Source organism: Bos taurus, chromosome 11, assembly GCF_002263795.3.
Source record: "Bos taurus isolate L1 Dominette 01449 registration number 42190680 breed Hereford chromosome 11, ARS-UCD2.0, whole genome shotgun sequence".
Taxonomy (NCBI): Eukaryota; Metazoa; Chordata; class Mammalia; order Artiodactyla; family Bovidae; genus Bos; species Bos taurus.
The window spans coordinates 64,834,823-64,855,213 of NC_037338.1; the positions used below are offsets into that span (position 1 = coordinate 64,834,823).

A 20,391-nucleotide genomic window follows, 5' to 3' on the forward strand; every position below is an offset into this window, starting at 1 on the left:
GAATAAAGAAGACTGAGTCAGAGGTTTGGTGGGGAGATGAAGAGTTTAACTTTGGACTTGTTAAGTCCTTTGTATGGAGATCATTTCACAGGGAACTGGGCATACAAGTCTAAAGCCCAAAGAAGAGATCCAGAGACACAGAGTTCATAGCGTAGGGATGACACCTCACATCACAGTCATGAAAGGAACTATCTAAGGAAAACATGGAGAGTGATACAAGAACCTCCCTGAAGGATATCCAAAATTAAGGTGTAAATGGAAAAAGCATTCATGAAGGGAAGAAGAAGGTTAAAAAGCTACCACTGGATGGCTTTATTCAGGAGAAAGGATAGGCTGGAAAGCTGTAGTTTGTCTGTTGGAGAGTCAGTGGAACAGACACTAGTGAAATGACTCAGTTTAGTTCTGAAGTGCTGGACTGTATGTTTGTGTTCTCTAAGTACTGAGACCTGAGCGTGCGCGATACACTGTGCTGAGAACAGGAAAGAACAAGATGGAGAAGATTCTGACCCCATCCCTGGCCTGGAGGAGCCTGTAGTTAAGGAGGCTGTTGCTTCTATTTTATTACCAGATACCAGTACAGTTGCCTTATCAATAAAAAATACCACTTGATGATGTTTAGCTTATTATCACTTGAAAAACCTTCTTTCAAACATTCTTGAGAAGTGGTGGAAGGAATGGGAATGTTCAAGCTGTTGAAGAGAGAAAAAATGGGAAGAATCACAGACTTGCTTCACATATTGAAAATGGCTGTCTTCTGGGGGCCCCAGAACTAGACAAACCAGGCATGGGAATTAAAGGGAATTAAACTGATTTCCATATTATGTGATACGTTTATACATTGATGATGCCATCTGACAGAGGATGAGATGGTTGGACGGCATCATCGACTCAATGGATAGGAGTTTGAGCAAACTCCAGGAGATGGTGAAGGACTGGGAAGCCTGGTGTGCTGCATTCCATGGGGTCACAAAGAGTTGGACATGACTGAGTGACTGGACAACAAGAAGAACTTTCTGATGGAGGGAGGCCCCTAGCTAGCTGCCTCCATTTGTGACACATGAAATTATGTCTGGAGGACTATTGACCCTCAGTGTCCATTAGAATTTAGACTTTGTGATGTTCAGTGTCTTTCCAACCCTGGTTTTTCTATCTAGCCCTGTGAACATTGAGATAAATTTGTTCTCAAACTTTTATAGAATCACATACTCCTTTGAGAATCTGGTGAAAAGTTATGGACACTATCCCCAGGAGGGAAAAATCCAAGTATGTACATAATACAATTATTGTTAATATAACACCCCCAGCTGAAGTCTTATGCAGGAGGTCCATGGACTTTAGGTTAGGACCGTTTGTCTTAATGGATTTTTAATAAATGAGAACATAGACATTGCTTACTCTGAAATTATGTACCTTGAAGAAAAAGGCTCTTTGGGACTTAATTTAGAACGATGACTAAGGTTCACTATACATCTAATGCAATGCATCATTGATTTTATTCTGTCAGCCTTACTTTACAAGTGGCCCCAAGCAACTCACAGCTTCACAGATATATGGACATAATCAAATGCACATATTTTATTTTAAAAATAATAATGATGTTGTTTGGTGTAACTGCATATAGTCACGGAAATATGTTATTGTAACTGAGCTTCTCTGGCAGGTGGATTTGGGGGAAGTTCTTTCTGATTAGATCCGTCTTGCATATTTGTACTGGAAGACTTCATGAGCTATTTCTGATACTTAGACTTTAATCACGCTTAATGAACTGAACTAAGCATAATTCTTGTTCTGTTTTGGTAACCTTGTGGATTTCTCCTAATGCTTAGTTTTGTATGACTACCCCGTTCTTGAAATGCTAATACCCCAAATGCTAATTGAAGGGAGGACCACAGAAGTTAGATTTCCTTGCAGAGAAGTGCATTCAGGTTTCTCAGGCCTTTCCAGAAGAGCAAGGCTGTGAGAAGAATGATATTAGGTGGAAAGATTGGCTCCTACCTTTGGCGAGCACACAAATTTAAACATATAGGTTGCACAAAATTTGGATAAACTGAAGTGGAATCCAACATTTCTTGCATGAATGCCTGTATAATGTGGCGATAGCTGTGAGAAAAGAGGAGCCCGGCATCTAAGACCCAACACAATGAAAATGCAATGAATCGGAATGCCTCACAGATCATAGCGGAATCAGAATTTCCAGCAAGGAAAATCTTTTCATGGTGAATTAAGTGGTGGATGAAGAAAAATGGTGATGAAAAAAGGTAGGCACAGATCACAAACACTGGGCTCAGGGCTCACTGCTGAAGATTTAAGAACCTTAGCTAAAGCTATGCAGAATAGAATGTGGAAAATTGAATTTACTAAACAATTAAGCATTGAATTAATCTACATCCTGCACAGTAGAAAAGTGGGGGAGGGAGCAGAGCAGAGTTGAATAAATCAGTGGAGCTCATTAAAAGATAGTGAATATATCAGGTCTGTTGTAGCATAGAGGAGGACAGTTTCCTGTGTAACACGGAATCATTCTTTGGTTTGAAGTCACCTTTCTGGAGTCCCAGTCTTAATCAGATTAACAAACATGCTTCTGATGAGGTTAGTCTGTTGCTCTGTATTTCAGCTTGTTATCACTAGCTTTTCTATTAATTACAAGTCAGATCACCAGTCCACAATAGTAGTGAGGGACAACATAAATAAAATGAGAGTGCCCAGGAGATGTCACTCGCAGGATCTCATGCATCCTGAAACTCCCACGGGTTCCTGCAGCCTCCCACATGCCTTGCTGGTCTTTTGTTCAATTACAGTTAATGCAATAGTTTGCCATTTTCTCCTTCTAATTATATTTTCAAGTGGGATTTGTAGCACATAGAAAAACATCCTTTTACATGTTGAGACACCGGGGTTTTGTGCCTGGCATTGTCTGTCCCCTGGGTGCTGTACCATTCTTTCTGCAGCGCTCTGAATAAACAAGTCCCCCTTTTAGAGCTGCAGTTGTACAAACTGAAAATTTATGCATTAACTGTTTGCATTCTGAGCATGTGTTCCAGATTACGTCTTACAGCATTCTTCTGGCATGCTACAGAATGCGTGTTTGTCAGAAGCGTTTCTTTCACAGTTCACATATCTTTCAATCACAGAATCGGCAGATCAATTAGCACTGTTTTTTAGGATATGCATACATGGTTGAATCAAACATACAAGTAGGCACATATCTTTCTGTGACTTTATTTCATTTTTGGGGCTGCCATAATCTTCTGGCCAGGATGATCGAGTAGGTGGCAGGCAAGCATCCCTTTCAGGAACAGTGAACCTCTTCCTTCAACTCTGGTATATCATGCCTCTTAGATGGGAATCTTTACTTTTCTCTCCCTGGGTGTCTGAAACATTTTGACTTGCTCAGTTCTTCTCATTTCATCTGGAATATGGAATTACTTTTTGAGAAATAAGCAAGGAGCCCTTTGGTTTTGCTAGGTATATTTAAAGTGTTGGGAGGGTCAGTAACTTTACTACTACACAGTCATGAACCATGACATTCAGTGACCGAAACGATGTAGACATATTTTACATACAAGATCATCATGCTGTTCCTGCTGATCATCTTGAAGACAAATATCCCTTCCTAGCCAAGAATCTGCTTTCTACTTTGCATCATTCCTACTATGCAGGATGACCGGTGACTCATAAGGCTGTTTTTTTGAAAGCTAGCACTGAAAGCTAATTAAAATCTTTTCTGGGTGATAAAGGGAGATTTGGGAGAAGAGTCACCATGATTGCTTTCCCCAAGAATTTAATTTATAGCCAGTTTTTTTCCTATCTTAATGCTACTTTCAAATGCACCCAGTGATAAGAAGCAACATCTGTTTTCCCCTCAATAGTACAAGAAGGCTCGGCATGGGGCTGAGTGTACACAGTCCATGTGAACCTATTGTTATTCTCATTTCTTTTTGTCCCTGTGCCTGGTCCATTTGCCATGTACCATCCGGCAAACAGCTGACACATACTAGCTATTATGGACCCTGGCCTAATTGTGAGGTCTTAAAAGCTCTGCCATGTTTGTCTTCTAGGATGAATCAGAAGCCTCTGCTCAGCGCAGTGCTGCAGACCACCACTCTCATTTTGCATTTTTAGAGTAGCAGACTGTTGTGCCAGGGGGTTGGTGGATGTTAAAAATATAGTCAGCAGGAAGAACAATGTTTCCTCCTCCCCTTCTTTGCCTGGAATGATCTTGCTTTCCTTAGAAATAAAGCATGCAGTTACTTACGCTTAACTATCGGTAGATATTATTTTAGCTTCGAAGCAGAGGTTGGCAAATTTTAGATGCGCCAGTGGAGCTCTGAGCTGGCACCATTGGTGAAGGGGGATGGGGAAGATGGTGGAGTTGTCCATCCCAGCCCTCCACCGTCAACAGACCACTCTATTCAGATGTCTGCTTTGTGCCCCCACAGCCCTCTTGGAACAGAGATCATGATGACACGGCATCTACCCGCTCAGGAGGAACCCCAGGCCCTTCCAGCGGGGGCCATACGTCACACAGTGGGGATAACAGCAGTGAGCAAGGTAGGAGAGCTGTTCTTGATTCTCTTGCTACTTGTGTCATTTCCCAGGGTTGAAAAATTAGAAATGTCTAGTGAATGACTCTTTATACAATTTTTCCTAGAATGTAAACCCTGTATAATATGAGAACTGGCTCATCTTATCTTATCCCCCACCTCCACCCCGATCCCCTTCTTCTTTCTCTGCCATTCAAGCTACCTAGCTGCTTGTCACCTGGCCACCTTTACAAAACAGGGTCAGTGAATTCCGATGAAAGAAGCTGATTAGACGTTTGAATGTGTGAAAATAGCATGCCACGAATACCCTGCTATAGAAATAAACAAAAGTTTATTATTACTTTCCATTAGAGGCTTTTCGAGAGATCGTGAAGAAACATCCTCTAGGATTCCAATTGAATGATGTCTTAAGATGCTTAGGAGGCAGTGGGCCTTTCAGGAACCATGTTGGGCTTTTCTCTTCACTGGGTTGAAGCCATTTTTCCAGATTTACTTATTTGGATCTCTTCAGTGCTTGACTTCATGGCAAAGTCAGACTAGAGGGAATTAGGATGAGATGGAAAGCAACCAGATCAATTTCGTCACTGTGGTTCTTGGAGTGCACATACCTGTGTGTACTTGGGTGCCCGTGGATGTGCATGTCTGACTGTCACTGGTGGGAGATAAAGTTTAAACATAAAGTTCAGCTTCAGCAATAAGGTGAACGAGGATTTAAATGTCTTGTACTGCTTTTGATGAGACCTACCGCAGGGGATTTTGTGTTCAATTCATGCAACCAAAGTTTAAAAGAGTATTCTCTCCCTGAATATAAAAAGACGGCTTTATTGAGGTTGACTCTGAGCCCACAGTAGGTACATACTTTTAAAATCAGCTTTTATGATCATGTTTCACTGGAGTGTTGTTACCCAACAAAAGAATTTTGTTTTCTAACCAAACCGGGCTATGCAATTAGAACTGCAATGTCTGCAATGAATTGAACACGATTAGTTTGACAATGCGAACTTTCTCTGGTGGCTCAGATGGTAAAGCATCCGCCTCCCATTCAGGAGTCCTGGGTCAAGAAGATTCCCCTAGAGAAGGGAATAACAGAAACAGGAAAGTCCTTTCTTGGGAGGCGGGTACATGTATGCTATTTGGACTGGGAATAACTTCTACACGTAGAATTGTAAGCATTTGAGATATTTTATTGTTCAGAGAGAAGTTGCTGACATCATCACAGCTCTAAGTCTAGTAAAAATGGAGCCTGGAATAGTAAACTTGTTCAGAGCTGAGACAGAAACAGGTAACCTCTGACCTCTGCCTTTTACTGCAGAATTATATGCAGCATAAATCCACAGGGCCTCTTTCCTTTCAAGTGTGGGTATGTATATATTATGGTGTCACTGTTCACAGTGCTGTAGTTAAGGTGAGGTCAACATTTCCATAGAAAGCCCTACTTTCAGAATTCAGCTTGCACCATGAATTTTCGAAAGGTGTAAATGGAATCTCAATTCTTTCTGCTGTGCTCCAAAGTTGCTACATGGGGTCATAGCCTAGTGTTTCGTTTGTTTGTTTCTTTTTCTTTTTTTCATGTCTTGCTATTTTAAAAAGAATACATCACCCAGCAGGCCCCTAGTTTAGCTGCTACTTTGAAGGATGTAAACTGCTACCATGTATTTGAATTTAAAACAGAAACATCCTCAGATACAAAGATTTTCAGAGGGAAGTGCCCCATCCCAGTCTTCCCCTTTGACACATCAGAACAAGGAATCAGGAATTTCTCAGGTTCATTTCTCCTTCAATGAGTGTTCTCCAAAGGCCAGTTTAATAATGAATGTGATTGTAAGCCATATACCCTTCACGTTACTGGAGTTTTCCATTCACATCGTTTCTCTTTCTGTTTTTTCATATAAAAACCACTAGCTTGTTTTTCCTTTTAATGCATTTTCACATAAATTGTCTCATTCGAATGGAACCTGTGGAAAACAGTCATGTAATCCTGGGCGGTAGATAAAACAGGTCTAGCCCATTTGACAGATGAGGAACAGGAGGTTGGATGAGCTGGGCAGTTTGCTGAAGCTATGGTGCAGTGCCAGACCTCAAATTTCAGTTTCCTGATTATTTTTTTAAGACTCTTCTCATCATGCCCTCTTTCTAGCAAAGAAGTAAAGTCACTTATTTCCACGGTCATCATGGGAAGGCTTTTGGTGCTGATCACACCCCCCACCCCCAGGACTCCCCCCACCAGCTGGACCACAGAGGTGGTAGGAGTCACACCTTCTGTGCCCCCTACCCCTCCCCATAGGCTCTCCTGGGCAGTGCGATTTATTCCCTGCTAAATGCAGAATGATGCCTGGAAGTGTTGCTTCAACAACTTCTGTGCATTTCCATGCCAACCACGACCCTTCTCGGCTCTTTTTTTTTTTCATCCTTGAGACCTGTGGAGCTGGATCTTTGTGCAGCCTTTGGATTAGCTGTGCACCGTGGCTTTCCCGTGTTCTCCTGTCTGCCTTTTCTGGCAGGCATGGATGTGTAAGCCGTGCCAGCATTTGGCCCGTAGTGCATGTCCTAAATAGTTATTTACACAGTTTGAGTCCATTTTAGTCAACTGGGTAAATAACAGCCCTCTTCAAAAGATTTATAAGTCCATAAATATGTCTTTATACATACCCAATAGACAGAAATAACTCAATCTGTCAAGAACATATCTGGAGAGGTGTTTCCCCCACAGACGGGAGTAATACATATTTTAAAACTTTTTCTACTATATTATTTGTACTGCATTTCTTTTTCCCTTATTCGTTTTCAATGTTTGCCACTTTATTATGGCACCCAAGGTACAAAAAAAGAGAAAAAAATCCCCTAGGCTTTGGTCTTCTGTTAAACAACCTTGTCTACAGTGCAAGGTAGGCATGTGACAGACTCTCAAGCGAGCCTTGTTCTTTCGGACTTACAAAGTAAAGAAAAGAAAATCAGTCATCCAGGAAATCATAATATTCTGACAGATTTCAAAATACATTAACAGTTCCTAGTAAAGAGTTCCAGCAGTTTGAGGAATTTTGAGAACCTGATAATTAGACAAATGAGTGACTCTTCTGGTTGATAGAGGAGTTTTAGTCTACATTTTCACCTAAGCATAAACAATAAAGTACAGAATCAAATGCTGGTCATTCTGAAGAGAATATACATGAGGTATATAACCAAGAAAATGCCAGCGATATTCTTCTTTTTCGGGGATTTAGTGGAGAAGGCAATGGCACCCCACTTCAGCACTCTTGCCTGGAAAGTCCCATGGACGGAGGAGCCTGGTGGGCCGCAGTCCATGGGGTCACAGAGTCGGACTCGACTGAGCGACTTCACTTTCACTTTTCACTTTCATGCACTGGAGAAGGAAATGGCAACCCACTCCAGTGTTCTTGCCTGGAGAATCCCAGGGATGGGGGAGCCTGGTGGGCTGCCGTCTCTGGGGTTGCACAGAGTCGGACACGACTGAAGCGACTTAGCAGCAGCAGCAGTGTTTATTCATGATTTACTTAGCAGTAAAGAATCCACCTGCAATGCAGGAGATGTGGGTTCAATCCCTGGGTCAGGAAGATTCCCCTGGTGGAGGAAATGGCAACCCACTCCAGTGCTCTTGCCTGAAGAATCCCCATGGACAGAGGAGCCTGGTGGGCTATAGTCTTTGGGGTTGCAAAGAGTCGGACATGTCTGAAGTGAATGAACATACATGAATGATTTATATAATATATCTCTCCCCCAACTCAAATTATTTATCATGGCAACTCTTCTTATGGCATCTACATTCATTTCATATTAACACTTGTGGTCCCTTGCAGGAAATTGAGTCTTCAATAGCGAAGTACCTTTAAATGGGGATTTATAAGGAAGGCCTAACATCTGTATTTGGTTGGGGGTTTCAGCTGATGTGGCTGCAACATTGATTTTTGTCTACTTTTTAACTTTCCTCAAAGCACTTCCAGAGATATGAGATTTGATTCTTATTTTCGCCCTGTCAATGATTTGCTATTTTCCCATTTCAGAAGAGACAAAAGTAGAGCTGAGAAATCTGGAAATGAGTCACTGTCAGCCACCTCAGAATCTTCATCTCTTGTCTTTGTAACTGCTTTAGGACGTGGTGTGTTCAGGACCTAGGATGAGGTGCACATTGGCAGATCCTGGGCTCTTTCGTGTGTCTTTTTTATCCTACTGGGTGCAGCTGCCCTACTGATCGTAATCAGGGTCTGTTCTAGTAAGCATGTGGTTTGGACAGGAAGAACACAAGCAAATCTGGTGTTTTCTTCATGGATTTTTCTCCCACTGCTCCCCTCGGCCCGGGGCTCCCCTGGTGGCTCAGATGGTAAAGAATCCTCTTGCAACGCAGGAGATCTGGGTTTGATCCCTGAGTAGGGAAGATCCCCTGGAGGAGGGCATGGCAACCCACCCTAGTACACTTGCCTTGAGAATCCCCATGGACCGAGAAGTCTGGCGGTCTACAGTCCATGGGGTCACACAGAATCAGACATGACTGAGCGACTAACCACGGCACAGTAAACCCCCACCCCCACCCCAGGGCTTCCAGAGCCACTCTGTAGCTCATAAGCAGCCTTAGCTGTGCTTCCACGTTTTGAGTTTGGGCAAGTCTCCTTTTTGGGTTGAAAGTCAAGAGAGATGAATACGTGATAGCAATGAAATAATAAAATAACCCACTATGGGCTGTCAGTCAGTGTAGGTATTTCATCACTCGTGTTGTGGAGAAGGTCACCGAGGTCCAGAGAGGCGGAGAGACTTACCCACAGTCACATCCTGGTTGGTGGTACAGCAGGGACTTGAACCCATGCAGTCTGACTCCAGAGCCCAAGCCACTATTTGATGTGATCCTGGGATGTTACCTAGAAATGGGAAAACAGGTCCTGCGAGGGCCATTCTCTCTGTGATCACCTCAAGGACTCTGGCTCCTATTGCCTGCGCTGGGCCTGGTGCTCTTGTCTGTAATCGGGTGATGAAGCTGTGAATCAAACAGAATCAGCGTTAGCTTCAGGGGGGTTCTACTCTGCTGGGGACTGAGAATCCAGTTTTGTGTGCTAAGTAGAAGGATGACTGAGCTCTTGACAGCGGAGTAGGATGATTGATATGATTAATTTGTATTATGTATGAAGAGCCTCCACTATTGCACTCATTCAAAGATTTATTGAATTGAGAAGAGGAGCCTAGAAAACAAGTAAGGACATTTCTCTCGCAGAACATTTCCCACTTCAAGCTCATCTCATTTTCCTCTTTTGTGAGGAGAAAGAAAAAGTCTGATTTTTACATTGAAATTGCACATGAAACATTTCAACCCTAAAGAATTTTGCCGGTCTCTAGAATTTTTCTAAAACCCGCTTATGAACTTCTTGGGGGGCCAGGGCTCAGATCAACAATGGTATCTTTGCTCCCACAAAAAAATGCAAAATCAGGATGTTTCTTTAAAGAGGAACCATTGAGAAGCACTGCTATTTCTTTACAATAATGTGTCAGCAGTTGCCACTGCCCCTCCCCCCTGCACACCAGCTTTTGTAGGCGTTCCGGCAACCTATAGGCAGAAGGCAATTCCATTTATTATTGAAGGGAATTTGGAGGCAGTCATTTCAGACCTGTGAAGCCAGCAGGCAGAGCTGGGTGAGAGCAGGGCGGTGGGGTGGGGGTGGGGGGGCGGGTGCGTGGAGAGAAGGAGGTAGGGAAGGGCCACATTTTGTTCCAGATGACTAAGCAACGATTTATATACCCGCTCGCCTTTTTACATGAAGAAGAAAAGTAATAACAGCCCAAACCCGGGCATTTGAAACAGTCAGCTGTCTGATGAATAATGGGGTAGGTGGGAAGGAGCTCTCTGATTGGATGTCTTAATGAGCAATTTCGCACAGAGTTTGGGCTGCAGTTCCCCTTGACCTTTGCCCTTTATTGACCAAACTGACACTTCATTTTTCACATACTTCCAATTATGGCTTGGCTCAAGTGTTGCCCTCCCTCCTTTATTTCTTTCCTATGGACAACTTGAGAGTAGTTGAGGCCACAGAAGATATTTTAATTTGAAAAACTACTGTAGCAACTCTGGTTTAGGATATAATCTGTAATCTGCAGTTTTTCAGATGAAGACACAAAGTAAATACTGCTTGTTTTGAAACAGTTTTATTTTGTTTTTTTTTTATCCCAATTTATTTTAAAAACAAAATATTTATAATAATCTAAGCACCCTGAAAAGAAAGAAGAATGTCTAAAAAGTAGACTTTTTTTTTTTTCATTTATTTGTCTGTTGGTCCAGGTGACTTAAATGATCCTATATTTGTTCACACTTACTTCTTAAGCCTTGTTCTTCTCCCAGAATGTCCTCTATTTCAATAGCACTAGAATGCATTTTGCAAAGTACACTTTGGTAAAAAAAGTAGAATACAATTGTGATCACAGGCCTTAGGCCTTGGGCCACTGCTGCCCTGTGTTGTACTTCAGTTACATTTAATGTTGATTGCAAATTCAAGTGTGGTCTTTGCTTGCAGTGGCAGGCAGAACAGGAAAATGATTTCCTGATGGGAAAAGTCAGGTGTAAAAAAAGAAAGGGGAAGTTATTATACTCTGCAAATCCATGTTATCAAAAAGTTCCATATTACTAACTTATCAAATATGTTAAATTAGATGTATGGACAGAGAATTGTTTTTTCCCAAGAACACCCTGTACTCTAATCACCTTATCTTTTATTGACTCATCAAATGTGAGTAACTGTTTTCTGTTCTCCATTTGCTTGGCTTCAGGCATCATGGAAGCAGGTTGTCTTTAAACAAAAAAAAATAACTGCATAATCTGAAAGGCATTACTGTTTATTTAGGGGCATGAACTTGGCCACGAGTGTTTTCACAGAAAGTGCATATTCTCACTAATACCAGGGGTACATCCCCAGTGGACTTGGTCATTGGTTTTCATCTTAACTGAAAAATTCACTTGAAATTATTTACTCCCAAATAGATTTCCCTCTAACACAAAAGTGTGTGTTGCAAAGTGGATGAAGTGTTACCTACTTTATTATGTAGCCCTGTGGCATATCCATGGCATATTTTTACTATAATATGGTAATAAAAGAATATGTAAAAGGCAGACAAAGGTTCTGTCTTTTTCTGTAAGGTGACCTCTGTTACCAAGTAACTGCTTTACTTATGAGCTTATTAAAAACTCAAAAAATGAGCTTTTCATACTTCAGAGGCATTGATGTGAAAATGAGCTGTCCTGTGAGTAGTTTTCTTGATCATTTTTAGAACAATTGATTAGCCAAAGAGCTCCTGTCATTAGTTGACATTGACTGATAGCAATTTGTCACAAGCTCTGAAGGTCAGCGAGACAGTTGGAGTTTCAGCCTGCCTTTGATTGACCTTTACAGAGTCCATCCTCATGTGATTGGGTTTGAATGGGTCTGACCCTCGATTGGAAAAGACAGGACATTAGTCAACAGGCTCATTTCGTATATTTTCTGTTGATTGCTCATTTTTATTTATGTGTGAACTCAAGGTCTGGATAGCTTATCAAATTTTGTACTCTAGGTTTTGAAATGTAAGAAGTGCGGTACTTGTTAAGTATGGCCTTAAAACCACAAGTCTGTTTCCCCCCTGGTTTGCAGTTATAGAACACTCTGTACGTAATGTGGGCTTTGCCGCTGACACTTGCTCTGTCACCTGTGCAGATACTGGGATTTTTGTTGCCTTCGATGAATTGAAATTTTGTTTTTGTTGTGTTGGTTTCTTAAGAAATACCGACTTCGGTGTGACTTGTCGGACTTCTGAAATTATACCCCAGTTCTCTGACTTTCCAAGAATTAATGGCATTGGTCTCTCAAGAGTCTTGTAATATTTTAAAATAAAAAATGAGTAGCAAAGAATTCTATGAATGATGATGTTATGTCAACTCATGAGGAAGTCCTGCAAGCCAGAAGGTATGAAAACATTTTAGAAAGGTGTCTTCTTTACAGTTTCACTTTGTCTACTGAAGATTAGAGAAAGCTTTTCTGACTGTAACAACGCTGGCCTCTCAGGGAGAGTGGGATGTGATACTTTCTGTTGTAGTGGACCTGGAAGTAAATGGTTAGTTCTTTCTTCCCCAAACCGTGAAGTGTTTTTCAAAAACATATCTCGTATAGAAGAATATATTCCACATTTGTATTAATAACATGCATTTTATTGCCTTATGTAAATAATAAAAGGGTCACCTGTGCTTTCAAAACTCAGATATTAGTGTGTAATTATTTAATTCAGTTTCCAAATAAGGCCTTTCTTTTCTTTTATTCTCTTTCACTTTCCTTTTTCCTCTTGACTCTGCATTGAGTTTTAAACTATAAGCAATAACTTGCTTTTCAGGTCCATCCTCCTAGGCATTCTAAGGTCACCACATACAGCCTGGCACAGCTGAAACATGTGTTTCAGTTTCTACTCTAGAAAATAAACCAGGAGAGAATCCATTGTCCCTGGTAGTAGATTCTTTATAAGGTGTCATTCTTGGCAAGGCTGCAATGAGGAAGTTAATTTTAGGGAAGCATCCCTTTCATATAGCCCAAGGAGCTAAAAAGAGTTTAAAATTGTAATCACTTCTTGCAGATGAGCCAGAATATGATCACAAGTTGTATTTAAGGGGAGAAATGTAAATTTATACATTTCAGTCAAGTCATTAGAAATAGATTAAGCACTTACTGTATGGAAGGTGCCCTGTGTGAGGCTATTAAATTGAGTAGGTCATAGTATTTGCCCTCAGGAAGCTCATGTGTGCTACCAAGAGCATTAAGCTTATGGGGGTGAAATATTCACTAAATACTGAATATTCTTAGGAAGCTATGAGTGTATGTATTTCACAACACACCAGTGACGCAGATACACTGAACTCTGTGGCCAAGGATGTTGACTGAAACACAGAGTGGATGGGATTTGTCCTAACTGGCAGAGGGACACTTCTACCTTGATCCTCAGACTGCCATGTAAGTTCAGCATCTCTGGGGCCCTGTGAGGCCAACTGTGATCCATAGTCCCCTCTTGGGAACTTGGCCCAAGTGGCCACCAAGGGTCTCTGCTGTTTGAACAAGTGGGGTCCTCATTGCTTTCTCAGTCTTTATTCACATCAGCTGATTCATACTGATCTTCTTCAGGGAATCCTGACACTTTGAAGGGGAGAAGATCCCTCTGGCAGTTTGGTGAGGTCAATGGATCCCTTGTCAGTAGTATTTTTATTAATACATAAAATCAAATACATAAGATTATGAGGGAAACTATACTGAAATCCAGTTATCAAAATATTTTAAAAAACAAATTGTAATATAATGATATAAGTTTCTTGCTTTAATATGCATTAAATACTGAAGTCTAGCAATAATTCTGTTGTCTACCACATTTTTGAATGATGAATGTAAACAGTGTCTTAAGATATTTATAACAACAATTTTGGGATATGTTATTATGATTTCCACAGGTGACAAAGTCACAGGTCCTACTAATAGTTCTGTGATTTGTGCCTACCTAGATACACACTTGAGGTAAATACTCATTCCAGTTAAAGTTTACTGATAATAAAAGATTATTTTTTTCCCTCCTAAGTACTTAGGTCTTCTGAGTTCTAAACCATGGGTCCCCTTGGGGAAGTCCAGGTTAAAAACTTCTATGTTAATTTGTGTCATCTGTAAGAAGTATTCTGTGAACCCCCGATTGGAGGAAGTGACCCCCTTTTATGCTCTCAGGGTATCCTGTGTCTTGTCCTTTTTCATAAACATATGTGTGTATATATACACAAATACACACACACACATATTTTCATGTCCATCCTCCTAGACATTCTAAGTATATATGTGTGTGTGTGTGTGTATGTGTGTGTGTGTGTGTGTGTGTGTGTGTGTGTGTGTGTAGGGGGCTTCCCTGGTGGCTCAGTGGTAAAGAATCCGCCTGCAATGCAAGAGACATGAGTTTAATCCCTGAGTCGGGAAAATCCCCTGGAGAAAGAAATGGCAACCCACTCGAGTATTCTTGCCTGGAAAATCTCATGGACAGAGGAGCCTGATGGCCTACACAGTCCATGGGGTCGCAAAAGAGTTAGACATGACTAAACAACAACATAAATTTTTGGCCACACAATGCAACATGCAGGATCTTAGTTCCCCAAGCAGGGATCAAACCCACACCCCTAGTCTTAACCATTGGCCCTCTAGGTAAGTGCCTCCTTTCTCGTATATTTAAATGAAACATTCATGCATCAGCCTCCCCAAGGGATTATGTTTTCTTCATCTTTAACTCTCCTGTGCCCAGCATAGTTATGGCACATGACCACTGATGGATAATTATTTGTTGAAGAGGACTGGGGACTCTCTCATGCTTTCAAACTGTCTGCACTACATTCCCCCAGGACTGATTTCTTCTGGGTACCAGATCACACACGATCCTCTCTGTCAAAATGTAAACAGATACCAAAGTTTTGCCTGTTCCCACCCCCAGAGAGGTGTTTTGACTGGGGCACTCAAGGAAAGATTCTATTGGTAGCTCTTGCAGAATTTGGTGGTAGACGGGGCTTGGGGATGCACCTTAAATCGCAGCATCTGCCTAGTTGCTAGTTCTGCCTACTCCTCCTCTTGGGTTCTATCCTCTGGGCCTGAATGGGTGTCCAACAGAAGATGGCTGGGGACTGGCTGCAGCATTCTGGGATCTTTTGAGGAACCTTGAGGTAAGAGGTTAAGGATGGATTACAGGAGTAACTGTGCCGCCCTGGGAGAATGCTTTTATGTCCTGTGCTGTTCCCAGAAGCAGACGTGATTCCATCCCCTGGGATGTGATATTGAGCTCTGCTCCTGAATTTCTCTCTCTCCCTCATGACTGCTAGCACTAATTAAGGATAGTGGTGGAGGTTTTGGCTGTTGGCCTAGCAAAAACTAACCCAAACAGTAAATTTATGCCAAGCATTCTCCTTTAAAAGAGGTAGGCGTTGTCTCCCTTTTACATTGATTGGTCCCAGAAGTGTAGTTGATAAGTTGGGTTTTGCTCAAGTGTCTGGCTTTGTGGATTAGTTCAGTCTTGCAGATAATTTTCTGTAATTACTTAACCTAAAAGCATTCTGTCTGATTAGTACCATTAGCTTTGGCCTTCCCTGTTTACCAATATCAACCCATGTGCCTTCCCAACTAGATGAAACTCATCTTATTTCCTAACAAAGAATGGAAGAGGTAGAACTTCTCCTACCTATTCCCACATCAGGAGAAGAAGGGAACAAGGCTCTACCTAGAAAGTCAAAATTATCTTCAAAACTTTTTTTTTTAAGAAAGAAGGAATTGAAGAGTCAATACGGAAAGCATTGTATTTGCCAATAGGCTTATGGCTAGATCTTTAGCATTTGATCAGTTCTCTCTCTTTTTAAACATTTTATTTGTTTTGTTTGACTCTTTCCTTGAGTGCCCCCTTTTACAATACACCCGTGACAGCAGGACAGGTAAGACCTTGACACCCTTTTGTATTTTGATACCTTAGGTGAAGAGGATATATCTTAATTATACAATGTTTTTACGTATTTTCCTTTTCATTCTGTGAAAGGATTTAAGGAAGGAAGGAGAAATATATAGTATATTATAAAATTCAAAAAAAGTAGATGAAAAAATTAGAATGAAAAGAAAATAAGAAGTCATTCTTAAGAGAGCATGGAACATTATGAATTATAGGCTCATGTCCAGTTGTAAGAAGTAGGCAGTTAATTTGGCTCTGAGCTTCCTAGCAGCCAAAATGAAGAGTGAAATATAATTAGTTCCGAGATTTAGAGCATCCTTGGAAGTTGCTCAGAAGAATCTCTTTGACAGGCATTAGAACCCACATATCCTCACCCAGCTAATCCAGGAAGACGGCATAGGCTGACATCCTCACTGCACCTGCAGGGCTCCTTTACATCTCCCTCAGCTCCCTAGCACAGTGCTGCAAATAGAGTAAGTGCTTGATCAATATTTGCTTTATTTGTCTGGATTTCTAGATTTATATTCAGCCCATTCACATTTTAACTCCTTGGTATCTAAGCTAAGTTTGATTGCCGTGGCTGAAACAGATGACAGCTTGTCTTCATATGAACTGCAGTGCTGATTGTTTTGTGATGCCATGAGTGTCTTTCCCAGTTTCTGTCACCCTCTTCTGACCATTTTATGGTGAGCCAGCTCCATTCTCCAGTCTTTTCTCCCTGTACCTGGGGACAGGGGTACAGGTGAGAATACTCTTGTCCTTTTGGTCATTATCCTCTGGAATGAGGTAAATGGATCTGGAGAGATTGAGATAGAAAGTGATTCAGTCGTGTATGACTCTTTGCAACTCCATGGACTGTAGCCTACCAGGCTCCTCTGTCCATGGAATTTTCCAGGCAAGAGTACTGGAGTGGATTGCCATTTCCTTCTCTAGGGGATCTTTCTGACCCAGGGATCGAACCCAGGTCTCCCGCATTGCAGGCAGACGCTTTACCATCTGAGCCACCAGGGAAGCCCCAATTTAAGATTCAGATAAGTGATGATTAAAATGGAGATGCTGAGGGACTGAGCTGGGATACTGGGATGGTAAGATATGGTGGCCACAGTCTTTATGATTTCAGCCTGTAAAATTGGAGGGGATTGTGTGTTGTGAATATTTGATTTACCAAGCACTCAGAACATCTCCCCACATGAAAGGAATTTTCTTAGTGCCAATAAAAGGTATTGTTTGATATCGTGAATTTTAAGCTGATGACAGGAATGCTCCCAAACCTAGAAAAGGTGAAGATAGAAGTAGTCCCATTCACCAACTTACTGAGTATTAATGGAATGTCCACTGTGTACCAGCCCATTGCTAGATGTGAGACCTGAGAATGAGAGAGGCTACTCCTGGAATCAAGGCGCTGAACGTCCAGTGATGGAGCAGACAGTTCACACAGGGCAGGTTAAGTCTCACGGTTCATTGGACTCAGTGTAATTTGGAAGCAGAGACGTGGCACCTAACAAACTGGCGAAGATGCAGTGACTGCCTCTCCCCAGCCTTCCATGGCAGGCAACATTAATCCATCACAGTGCCCTTTCTCGTTGAATGAGACTTGGATGTGGGTCCATCTCAGCACTCCAGGCAACCACTGCCACCACTCCCAGAGTTAGCCCTGAGAGCCATCTGCTTTCATTCCCAGTCTCCTACCCAGCTTCCTCGAGGAGCAGCTTGCTATGGAAACTTGATATGGATGGAGAAGTAGAGGGGCATGCGAGGCACAGAAATTAGTTTGTGTAGTGGCATGAAGGAAAGAGAAAGCATGCCACTGTAGCTGGTGTGTGAGCAGAGAACAGGGGCAAGGAAAGTCTGAGGTGAGGCCGGCAGGGAGCAGGACCAGACCGCGAAGGGTCATATACATTGCCTTGGGAGTTGGGAGTTGGCTGGGAATTGGGGAGCCACTGAAAACAGTGGTGTGTCCTGGGCAGATCTGAGTGAAGAGGGATGTGTCAGGGGGAAGGTTGGGGCCAGCACTTTTCATATTCAGGAAGACTGGGGTTGTGGGTTGAGTCAGAAGGAGGAGGCTCTGGAGAACCTTTGAGGAGGAGACTGGACCAGACTGAGTGGTGAGGGGTAGAGGAGCTCAGAAGGGCTGGAAGCAGGCCAAGTCTCAGAACACTGCTCTCTAGACCACAGGTCCCTTCCGGCACATTCCCTGTATTCTCAGGGTAGCCTCCCTGAGTAGGCTGGTCATTGTGGCATATGGCTTCTCCCCCACACCCTGGCTGCACATTCTTCCCACCCTTTCTGAGGGCAGCTCCTGGAAGCCCGGCCACCACCCTCTGCTGGCCTGCTTTCCCGCAGAGAAGGCTCTGGCTCCATGGTGACCAGGGGCTGCATGGAAAGGAAGGGGCCAGTCAAGCTATCATGGGAATTTGGTGACTCATTTCATCAGTTTACTGCTCTGAACATGAGGTGACTTCCCCCTTTGCTTGACAGCTGATTGATGAGCATTTCCTCGGAGTAGATGCTTTGTTTCACAAGCCTTCGTGTTCATGGACTCTCAGTGGGTGCTAATCCTGTCTTTCCCCAGACTGCTGAGTTTTCTTTTTATGTAGAATCTTCAAATTACCTGCCTACGACTTAATCGATTCCAGGATGGAAAATAGTGTACTCTTAACACTTGCCGATACAACTCCATTCCATCCACTTTTGCCAGAATGTTGAAGAATCCAGGATACTGTTTTTTAATACTGAAACAGTATTTTCTTGACTCACAATCTGTCACCTGGTCCGTAGTGTGTCTACATTGAAAGTTGGCCTTTAAAATAGTGTACCTCATTTTGTGTGTCTGGAATTTTGTTTCGCTGTTAGTTTGCACTTTCTTTCCCAGGATGTAGGTTTGTGTATTTTTAGAAAGATTGCCCATTACTTTGTTTCCAGATGTCCTGATGCTCTTGATAGGAAAGGAATCAGCTTTGGAAAACATTAATTGCTCCACTAAATGATGGAATGTTAATAAAAGCTACATAGCAAGGAGTGGAAGCATTCCTTTGAGGTTCCAAGAATATTCCCTAGGCTTATTTTTCATACGTGAGGTGGAGGCAGTAGACAGGTTAATGTGGGTCAGAGTCATCATCCTAGATCATGGCTGTGGTCCTTAGATTTGGTTTCCGCATTTCAGGTAGAGGCAGTTGGTTTAACGTGCCTTACTTTGCATCTGGAACAGATTCTATTTTTAATCTGTAAGTTGAATGTGGCATGGAGCCATGTGCTGCCCAGATCCAAATGCATAACTCCTGTTGCTATCAGTGAGTTTCTTGATGGATTGGAAAGAAGTATTTATTACAGATCTTTCTCTGCCTCTGTAGAATAAACATGCTGAACAAATCCTAGCACTTTTCAAGTTAAAACGAAGTGTTTTCTAAAGTAGCAACCATGCTGGCTTAAAGGAATCATGCAACAGTTCCAAACAGACACACGCACATAACCGTAGAATTGGTTTTCAGGCAGAGAGAGGAAACTGGGCTCAGGAACCTTGGTGGCAAGCAGAGTATAGGACATGGCTGTATTGAACTACACAAAATTGCTTTTAAATAGAAGAGATAAGAGGAGAAAACCTTTTCTTTGAACAGTACTCTGCTCGTGAGAATGTACGCATTATTGTTGGTGAGCAATGCTAACAAATGCCCTCTTGTACTTCCTCACTCTTATTACCCGGTGGTGGGAATGGTATGGCAATGTTCGCTCAGAATTGACTGATGTTTGCATCTATAAATAAATGTACTCAAATCATAATCGTTCTAACAGGATTGTTTGATTACCTGGCTGTGGCCTTGTTCTGAGATAGCTTTTGGATCACCTGTTCGTTGGGAACATTTGACAGACCTGTGTTTATTACCCAATTGAATGTCAGTAGCAATTGCAGCTAAAGATAAACAAAAATGCAAGTACTTGTTGACCTTGACTTTTTTCCATAAGAGATTGGACTTGATGGCTCTATTGCTGTTGAGCTGATAAGGGTTATAAACAGTAGTTTAAGGAAAATGTTTTATTCCCAGAGGAAAATACCCTGTTTGCTGTGGGAAATGGCAATAGCCATGTATACCCTTTGCCAAATTTCCTTAATTCACCTTTATTTGGCCTGTGGGAAAAGAATGTGGGTGAGGGGAAACTTTTTATGGCTTTAATATATATTTGAATAGACTGTTATAACTTGTGAATGGTGTAGTTTGCAGATTACAATTTTAGAAGAAGCCAATGATGTTTCTGTGATTTATGATACTTAGTAACATGATTTCTTTGGAAAATATCACGTTAATATAATCTTGTGTTTCAGAGATGCAGTGCTTGTAAAAATACAATATGGTGCCCAAATGGTCTTTCAGATTCTAATTAAAAGCATAAA

General features: G+C 41.9%; 1 protein-coding gene across 6 annotated transcripts in view; it reads left to right on the top strand.

The window, feature by feature from the left end:
- MEIS1 (Meis homeobox 1) overlaps positions 1 to 20,391 on the top strand; it is a 188,059-nt gene that overhangs the window by 26,208 nt on the left and 141,460 nt on the right. For all 6 annotated transcript variants that reach the window (XR_009496298.1, XR_009496297.1, XR_009496299.1 and 3 more), the window contains 1 exon segment: positions 4,440 to 4,551. Coding sequence is in view for 2 of the 6 variants with exons in the window: in XM_005212878.5 (XP_005212935.1) it covers positions 4,440 to 4,551 (112 nt within the window). In the remaining 4 variants the exon portion in view is untranslated.